This window comes from Atta colombica, unplaced genomic scaffold (genome assembly GCF_001594045.1).
Source record: "Atta colombica isolate Treedump-2 unplaced genomic scaffold, Acol1.0 scaffold111, whole genome shotgun sequence".
Lineage (NCBI taxonomy): Eukaryota > Metazoa > Arthropoda > Insecta > Hymenoptera > Formicidae > Atta > Atta colombica.
The window spans coordinates 1,903,976-1,914,395 of record NW_017259197.1 but is presented as its reverse complement, the minus strand read 5'-3'; the positions used below and the strand labels follow the sequence as shown (position 1 = coordinate 1,914,395).

The following is a 10,420-nucleotide window of genomic DNA, read 5'->3' as shown; positions in this document are numbered from 1 at the left end:
TTTATGTATATTTATATATTCATATACATATTATCATATAAAGAAATTTTTATTAGGTAGTATTAATTAATTGATTTTTTTACTTATTTAATAAAATTGCAACAACTCATAATGTTATGATATATTGATTTTTTATTACTATTTTTTATTACTTTCAAATCTGTTATTCTCCGTGAAACATTCTTCGATTAAAATTATGTACTTTTTAAAGAGAGAAAGCTATTCTATTAATTTAAAATAAGATTTACTTCATTCTGGGAAGAAAAAGAAAATTATTTTTAAAAATATTGTTCCAATGTGCAGTTGTGTTATATGTAATATGAAAAAAATCTCTTTTGCTTAGATAAGTTTGCTTTAATTTTTAATAAAACTATGTTATACTTACATTACTTGCGTGTGATTTTTATTGGGATTTTAATTTTATAATTACATCGTATAATATTGTATTTATATAATATTTAATTTTCTAATAATTACATTATATAGTAATCAGTAATGCAAATTGCAAAAAGTATTGTAATGTATATATTACACATATAGTAAAACATATAAATGCTAATTGTATTATTGAAGACACGATATAATCAATTCTAATAAAAATTCATTCTAATTTTGATCAGTCATCGTAAGTCGAAATGTTATTATTAACACACACATAATGAAATGTTGTTAAATTTATCAACAATTGATTCATACATTTAATGACGTAAGCAATTTCTTTACACGATTTTTTTACTTACCTATTTATATAAAGAATAAAATATGATATTGTTACATTTATAAACATAGTTTATTTAAAAAAAGCTCTTTTTTAATAAAAAAAAATTTCATTTTACAAAATCAGAGTAAAAACTAGAAATCGTCTATCTACTACAAATTATTCTACAATGAATATGTATTTGATATAAACATATAAAGTGCTTTACGATACATATAACATTAAAATTTATTATGGTCATTTATTCTGATCGCTAACATTAACGCTGAAATAAAATGGATGGTATAATAAAACCAAGATCAGAGATATTAATAAGGACAGATGATGACAAAATATATGACAATACGATTCTATTAATAAATGCAAGAAATACGATCAGTCATGATCCAATTATTGAAAGATGCTGATTGGTTGTTCTCGATGTGGCAATCGCAACGAAAACTACAAAAGATACCACCTAACCATCGACCCAATTTTTATCAACGATCTTGTTGCAAGTGTCATCATCTCTGTTCATAGAAAGCATAAATGCATAAAAAAATTTATAATATATATATAAATTAAATTAAATTAGAAATCGGAAATCTGACAATATCAGAATATAATTGAATTGTCAAAAAACAAAAAATTTTAAGAGACGATTGTCTGAAAAATTCTTTACATCAATTATATTTTTCTTTACATCAATTATATTTTTATAAATTTTTAAAAATCAAAAATAAACGACGTGGACGTCTATAACTTTATCAAAAATGACAAGTTATATGCCACCAAATTATATGCCATGGGAATCAAAATGGCGGCATTATCCAACGTACATCTACTCAAGAAATTATGGATTCGGAATAAATTATTATCAACCAATGATTGATTATATAGATTCCAAGCGAATCGCATCAAAATCATCTTTACCAGAACTTGAAAAAAGAATAGAATTACCTGAATTACCCTGGTCTGACAGCAAAGTTTTGTGGGAAGATAAAAAAGTGCAACCCTATACGAGAGATGATCTTATTAAATATGCAATTGATGCTGAGGACAAAGCCAGAGATCACCTATCTCATTTTAAGGTACTAGCGAGAAAGTGCAGATAAGTATTTGAATCCAAAGAGGAATTTTTGGGAAATATGAGGCGATCCGTTCTCCGAGTGTGCGCCTTGGCGACTGTTCGACCTTTTCGGTTTCTAAATTTAGTGCCGCGAGAGAGGTTGCTTCGTTTCAAGACAATGATCAAAGACGTGTGCATAGAAGCCGTGCGTAATTCGTGTCATTATTGATGTCGTTTTCTTTCGCAACTTATTTTTCGAACAAAAATATGCAATAACAACATATTATTTTTTCTTTTATTTAATTTCGTATACGTAACAAATAAAAATTAATTACCTAACAAATTTGCTCCTTTGATAAATTTTCTTTTATATATCATATTTAAATATCATATATATCATATTTAAATATCATAATTTAATGAAACGACATCGGGAATAATATAAAATTTATTTATAAGAAATAGATTTTAAAGACATGCAAAAACTGTAAGAAATTTTATAATTTAAATAAATTATACTAACTTATTTATTGCAATAAATAATAAATAAATTGTTTACATTGTTACTTAAACGCATCGTTCTGATATTTGTTGTTACTAAATAAATAATTATTATATAATAGTATATGACAATATACAATTCTTTTAATAATACGATCATATAATAATATTAACAATAAAATTATATAATAGTATATATCTAAAAGTTAAATATATAACAAACAATATTTATAAAATAAAGCAGTTTACTTTTGTATTTATACTTTTAAATGCAATCGTGCATACTGTCTTAAAGTATTCTAATATAATTAATATAGTATAATTAATTAATATAGTATAATTAATATAATCTATAATACAAATCATATCTTTAATAATACTTATAATATTAGAGATATTTTCTCTAAAAAATAATTACAATTACATTTTCGTTGAACAACTAATATATCTTAGTATTCCTTGGAACCCAAATAGGAAATTTGATTATAACATAATACAATCTTAAAAATAATGTTTATATATCCACAAAGGAAAGAGTTTTTCTAGCATTTAATAAAACTTTTCTTAATAATTTACTGCAGAAATTTCCTATATCAGTTTAGAAAAGCTATCCGAGTTATTAAAAATATCGCGAAATACTGCACCGAACAATTTCTTGGCATCCTATTATGTCTCATAGTCGTGATTAAGTCAGAACAGTTTGCCAAATCGTACAGAACAAAAATCCATTTCTGTTCCCGGACGAAAGGGACAGTAGGTGTTCGGTGCATTGGCAGTCGCTCTTGAATCTCTCAAGAGGATCGGTCATAAGTGGCGCCGATTACTTTCGCATTCTGGACCGCTGCGGCTAAGTTTAGGTGACCACGTCGCACAAGTGCGCGTGCATGACGGAAAACGGTGGTGCCCATTAGATGTACACATAGAAAAACACGAGCGACCAACGTGCGACATAAAATTGACGCTGACCATCTGTCTGCCTGACGTGCCCGAAGATAGCAAATCGCTCGGACTTCAGCCTGGCCAAGACCGTGCAAGCCAGCCGCGTGACCAAGGAGATTTTTCCGCGTACCGGAAAGGACTTGAAAAGACTACCCATGCCATTGATGTTCGCCAGCACTCGTGCCCGCAGCGAGGTCAAGGAGATCCAGCAGGAAGCGATGAGCAATATTAAGTTGCAAGCGTTGAAAGATGTTCGGATGATGACCGAGGTGAATGACGCGTTGAAGCATGCTAAAAGTCTCCGTGGTAAATCTGCGAAAGCAATAGAATTTCATCTGAGGACAGAAGCACTGAAGAATCTGTCCAAGAGCCAGGAGTTGGCTGATATCCGGAAATTCCAAAAGGAGACCATGCATTCTCTCTGGGACGATACGGTACACAGCAGATTGATGAATGAAAGGGCCAAGGCTCTAATTGATGAGGACAAGCTGATACAGCCACTTGATACGCTCAGCAAGGAGCTGCGCGGATTCGAGCAGAAGTCCAGCAATTATTTTCTAGATAAGAGGTATCAAGATCGTATGAGACGGGAACTTTTGTATGGGTGTCGAGGATGCGAGTATTATAATATTAAGCGTAGTAGATAGATAAGAGTTGTGACGTTATGATCGAGTTCTCAGTAGAAAAAAGGTACAATATTTTAATTTTTAGAAAAGAATAAAAATGCGTGAAATAGAAATAAATGATTTTAATAACTGATATTTGATTTTATGTTTAGAAGAAATTTATTTCTCTTGTAATTTATTTTAATATCCCCTTGTTCCGTAATATTATATTCTTTCATTATCAATTAGTACTGATTTTAAAAGACGCAGAAAAATTATATAAAAGTAGCCGAAAATTAAATCCCAGGATGAATAAAGTAAATCGATGGACACCAAACTGATAATAAGTAGGACTATTAAATACTAGATGTATCAAAATTGTTTGATGTATTCAAAATAGTAACTAACAAAATGTGTTCTTACATTTCGAAGAATAGCACTGTGATTGAAAATTTAATTGTTTAAATAATATTTATCAAAATAGAGAAAATAAAAAACTATTTGATATGTTTACATCGAATGAAATTAATAGTAAACAGACTAGCATCGAAATCGAGCAGTTGAATGCCCGCGTGGTGGAAGCTGAGACGAAGTTGAAGACCGAAGTTCAGCGTATAAAGAAGAAGCTCCAAATTCAAATCACCGAGCTCGAATTATCTTTGGATGTCGCCAACAAGAACAATATTGATTTGCAAAAGACCATTAAGAAACAGTCTCTCACTTTGACGGTAATATCGACACTTATATCTGCCAATGTGTTTAAAATAGCAACCATTTTACACGTTTAATTATTTTATTTTTCAGGAATTACAAGCTCATTACGACGAAATACAGCGCCAGTTGCAAGTAACCCTGGATCAATTAGGCATTAGTCAACGTCGTCTCCAATCATTGACGGCTGAGCTCGAGGAAGTCCGCGGCAATTACGAATCTGTAAGTAGAGAAATTGATTTGAAACACTTAACTTGAAAGAGATTGATTACAAAATGTGTTTAAAAAATTTAGTTTATCTTCCGGAATAAGTGAAGATACGAATAAATATCACATTATATAAGCATTACATAATGGTTATGTAAATGGGTATGTATAAAGCATGAAATTGTGTTGAAGGCCCTGCGTGCAAAGAGGACTGTCGAGCAACAATACGAGGAATCGGTTAGCCGTATCAACGAGCTAACTACAATCAATGTAAACCTCGCTTCATCAAGGGCTAAACTAGAGCAAGAACTAGCCACTTTGGCTGGAGATTACGAAGAGGTCACTAAAGAATTGCGAGTTAGCGATGAGAGATATCAAAGAGTACAGAATGAACTCAAGCACACCGTTGAGATTCTCCATGAGGAACAAGAGCGTATTGTCAAAATTGAAGCTATCAAGAAATCGCTGGAGATTGAAGTAAAGAATTTGTCCGTGAGATTGGAAGAGGTTGAGGCTAATGCCATTGTTGGAGGCAAGCGCATCATCAGCAAACTCGAAGCCAGGGTGAGAAGAAAGATAAAACTCTTTTTCATTTTAATATTATATCATTCTCTTATTTCAAAAGTAACACAACTGAAAAAAATGTGATTTTCGTGTTATCATCATAAATGAATTAGATAAAAATTATTCTATCAATTATCAAAAGTAAACTAACTTAAATTCACAGTTTGTCAAATAGCTGTCAAATATTTGTGTCTTAAGGTTTTCAAAAAGGTTATAATATCTTCTGTAGAAAAGGCACATTTTAAGTAGTATCATTTTTGTAAAAAAAAGAAAGAGAGATATTTTACAGATAATATTTAGAATTAAGACAGGTTTAATGATCAAAGTTTGAAGAAAAAATTGTTTTATTTTAAATTCAATTATTTTATTGTAGCTGATTGAAATAAATATAATACTTAAATAGTTTATGATATTTTGACTTACATTATTTTCAATTAATTATTCCGGATTTGTTATAATTTTGTAAGATGTCGAGAAATCACAATTCAGAAAAAATGGTTTTTTAAGAGTTGTAAAATTAATTTTCTGTATAGTTGAAAAATAATTTTTTTTTTTTTCTGAAAAACTTAATTTTTTTAATCATTTTTTTAAAGTAATAGATATATTTTTTAATATAAATTTATAATTAAAAAATAATTGAATCTTTTAAAATACAACTTTATACAATTAAATATTAATATAAAAGTTTTATATAATTAAATAAATTTAATGTTTTGTTAAAACATCTTTTAAATTTCGTTAACAATGCTTTTTTGATAATAATATTATATCATTATTATTATTAATTTTTAATAAATTTCGTTATTTATTAATTTTTAATAAATTTTGTTTTTATAATTCTTGCACAGATTCGTGATCTGGAACTTGAGTTGGATGAAGAGAAACGCCGACACGCTGAGACTGTAAAGATACTTCGTAAGAAGGAGCGTAACATTAAGGAGGTAATGATTCAAGTTGAAGAGGATGCGAAGAACATCGCTCTGCTGCAGGAATCATTTGACAAAGCATCCCAGAAAGTAAGCATCTACAAGAGACAGCTGCAGGAGCAAGAAGGCATGTCTCAACAAAGCGTCACCAGGGTCCGCCGATTCCAAAGAGAACTCGAGGCCGCGGAGGATCGCGCCGACACGGCAGAGAGCAATTTGAGCTTGATCCGCGCCAAACACCGCAGCTTTGTCACCACTTCAACCGTGCCCGGTTCCCAGGTATACCTCGTCCAGGAGACGAGGCAGGATCTGTAAAATAATCACCGTCATCTTACCCTTTGCCACTTCAAACGTCGTCGTCTTTATAAACGTATGTTTAATATAAAATGTGATACATAAAATAATATAGAATAATTAGATTTTTTAATAAATAGTACCCAGATAATAAAAAATGTCTAAAATCAGAACATAAGACGTTTTTTGCGCTTAAAAGACATCTTATGTCATAATTTTGTCTTATTTGGGTAATTAGTCTTACAATTGAAGAATGAAAATTTTGTATAGCTGTGTAATATTAATAGATAACAAATTATATTTTGCAATTATTTTTAAAAAATACAAAAATTTAAAGTGGTACTTAATTTTGTCAGGCACAATTGAACATCTTACGAGAAAAGAAGAAAGAAAAGGACACGATATCAGTTATCACAAAGAGGAAGAGAGAGAAAGAGAGAGAGAGAGAGAGAGAGAGTTTTCAACGGGCCGCAAACGTGTTATTTTCGAGGGGTTTAAATTGGAGCAACCAGAATGCGCACCTATAAACATAGTATCGATACGAATATAGTGCTCACTGTCACGTAACGACCCGTCGTAAATTCGAAATTACTTGGCCAACGAAATGCGATACATCGCAACGAAAACGTTACATTAAAAAAAATTAATGCTCACTATTTAAGAGATTTATTGAAGCATCAAAATCGATAAAATTATAAGAATCAATATATTGTTTAATAAATGGATAAATAAAATTTAACGATCTTCTCCCAATTATGTGAATATAATCAAACGTAAGAGCAGAGAAAACATAAAAAATTCAAGAAGAGAACAATGGTAATTTACGTCCTTCTATACGCGCGTGTCGCAATTGTATTTAAATGAATAATTTTAATTCTATTCTATTACTATATAGATAGGTAACTATTGCCCATATACACGACTCTCACTATACAACATACACAATAACCTGTGTCAACATTAATTTAATAAATAAAGTGAAACACGTACGTACGAAAATGTTTGTGTACTTCATTTTCCACATTTCTGAAAAATATTATCCCAAAAAATTTTATTAACTAGAGTTATTTTATAATCAAAATAATTAATAAAGAATAGATTAAAAGTTTTTTTTGAGTTTAATAATTCTAATATGTTTCCCATTGAATATTTTGACTGTAAAAGTACTACGACAACATACATATACTTGGAGAAAAATCAATCAAAATTTTAATCTCAACCATTTTATTACCACTTTTGGGATCGGAAAGTTAATCTTATAGCTATACATTTTGAGATGAAAAGAACAGTACTGACTAATTTGCAAAAGTTTAAAAAATTCAAAAAGAGTAATACATTTTATAGAAAAATTGAACATTGTATGAAGAAAACTAATATTGTGAAATCCAACTTTGAAAGAGTTAGTTGGATGAAAAACGTATAACTTCTACATCAAATTTATCGCAGAATGTTGAATCGGTAGTATTAAAATACTCTATTTTATTAAAAAATTAGTCGGAGCATGAAAAATTGATAAATTCTGACTGTTGTAGCAATTATGAGACTGTATCATCAGATAATGATGATGTATTTAATGATTTGAAAAACAAATGTATCGACATATGTGAGGCATTAAAAGAATGGGCGCTGATATATATATGCCATAATGCATTAAAAATATTACTGCATATTTTAATTTATTCAAAAATATCTAATGTGCCTTGAGATCCGAGGATACTATTGGAAATACTAAGAACAATGACTATTATAAAGATGGGAAGGGAACATTATTGACACAATAGACTACATATTTGCTTCGAAAGGTGCTTATCATGTGAAGAAAATTCGTATATCGCACTCTATTTTAATATCAATGGATTAACAATATTAATAGTTCAGAGTACAGTTTTGGTCAATATTGTTTTTGATTCATTATTTTAATATTGTTTCTATGATTATTGGAATTTAATTGTGGGGAAAATAAATCTTTAACTTCTGATGATTTTTTTAATGATTTTTCCTTTTTGTCGATATAATGTTAACTATTTTAAATAATGATATTATCATCAACGAATATAAAATTAATATATGTATTCGATGTTTTATATGTGAAATTCTTGCCAGATCTTTTATTAAAGATAGTAATCTACAAAAAAATTGAATTTATTTATTGTTAAACAATTGTAAAATATAATGAATAAAAATATTTATTATTAGTAATTATGTGTACTCTATTATATTTACAATATTTTTACATTATTTTTAATGTGTATTATTTTTTTTTAAATAATTATATTAATTAATAATCTTTTTTTACAGTACTGTTAATTTTAATGATTATAGTTTTATTTATGGATGTATTTAACTATGGATGAATATTATTATGTTAAAGAACCTGGAGTTTTCCACGTATAGAAATGCCTAATAGGACTGATGCAACTTTTCGCTCATCATAGTATCAATTCTGACCATCATAAAATGAATTCACTTTTAAAAAAACTTCCAATTGACATGATAAAAAGTTTTCTAATATTTGATTCATTGCATTTATTAGATCTAGATATAATAAAATATTTATTAACTATGGATACGTGTACGGAACCTTAGGCTTGAGGAAACAATGTTGTCTGCATATAATTAAATTGATATCTGATTTTCTCCTTCGATGTAGAATCCCAAGCGATTCTTCGAGCCATTAGATCTTGATGTATAAAGGATAAAATTTTGAAAAAGGACAGGGTATCGAATTTTTTGTATCTATTGTATAAAAATTCGTTATTAAAAAATTATCTACCTGAAGAAATATACATTTGAACATTTTATGTTATTTTTTTTGCAATATTGTAATCTGTTATAGCAATTCGTACTCAAACTATTTACACGTAGCAGACAAATTATTTAAAACTTTTATAGAATGTTATATTAAAATTTATGGTATTTATTCTGTTAGCAGCAACATACATCATCTTTGTCATTCAGTTGATTAAGTAAAGAATTTCAAGCAATTTATCTACTTTCAATGCATATCCATTGGAAAATAGTTTACAGAAAATAAAAAAGTTACTTCGGATGGGAAACAAGTCATTGCTTCAAATATGAGATCAAAATTATAATAATAAAAATTTTCTATTTTAAAGAAAAATTCTAGCAACAATTGTGATCAAAGTAAATATAAACATTTTTTTTACAGAGTTAAATTAATGGACGGATTAACTCCAACAAATGAAGATAGAAGCAAATAGTTTTCAACAAAAAAAAAATTAAATTATTGGTACGAAAAACGTGACGAACTTTGAAAATAAAATTTATGTATTCTGTTTGTTAAAAGAAGTACGTAATTTTTTTGAAACGCTAATTACATCATTTTATTTAAATATACTTTTGCAAACGACAAAGAACATTTGCCCACAAATAGTATGATATAAAAGACGTCAAATGTAAATCAATAGTAATAGAATATAATATCATAAAGATATTGTATTTTTCCTACTGATACATACTCGAGTTCGATAAAGACAATTGCTGTATTGATTTTTACTTAGCATATTGATTTGATGTTATCAAATTTAAAATTTAAAGTCGATATTTCTTGAAATAAATCATGCTTTAAATTTTCCATTATGAATTAATTTTTTAATTAAGTTTTGAATTAATTTTTCCAACATTTTTTTGGACTGAAAAAGAAATATACCAAACATATTATTTTTCAATGTTATATACAATATCGTATAAATAAATATTTGAATATATTTTGAACATCCAATGGTTTGTGAGAAGGCAATGAAGAAGTTCCATTAACTCAAGAACAATGTATTTCTTTTGGATACTTGTGCGTCTTACATTTGAAAATAATTATATTATTTTAATTAATTTTTAAATTTGATAATTTAAACTAATGTATAAATCAATAAAAAAAACTATACATTTC

The 10,420-nt window shown here is 28.4% G+C and overlaps 2 protein-coding genes across 2 annotated transcripts in view; both read left to right on the top strand.

Moving 5' to 3' along the window:
• LOC108693950 (paramyosin, long form-like) overlaps nucleotides 1-7,512 on the top strand; it is a 23,097-nt gene extending 15,585 nt beyond the window's left edge. The window contains exons 12-16 of the mRNA XM_018203182.1: nucleotides 4,344-4,539; nucleotides 4,616-4,744; nucleotides 4,922-5,293; nucleotides 6,142-6,589; nucleotides 6,870-7,512. Coding sequence (XP_018058671.1) covers nucleotides 4,344-4,539; nucleotides 4,616-4,744; nucleotides 4,922-5,293; nucleotides 6,142-6,534 — 1,090 coding nt within the window. The 3' untranslated portion in view covers nucleotides 6,535-6,589; nucleotides 6,870-7,512. The remainder of the gene's footprint in view (nucleotides 1-4,343; nucleotides 4,540-4,615; nucleotides 4,745-4,921; nucleotides 5,294-6,141; nucleotides 6,590-6,869) is intronic.
• On the top strand, nucleotides 1,455-3,928 carry LOC108693951 (paramyosin, short form-like). The gene is made up of 2 exons (XM_018203183.1): nucleotides 1,455-1,788; nucleotides 3,260-3,928. The coding sequence occupies exons 1-2, from the start codon at nucleotides 1,471-1,473 to the stop codon at nucleotides 3,851-3,853; spliced, it is 912 nt and encodes a 303-aa protein (XP_018058672.1). The 5' UTR covers nucleotides 1,455-1,470; the 3' UTR covers nucleotides 3,854-3,928.
• Nucleotides 7,513-10,420: the final 2,908 nt, after the last annotated feature.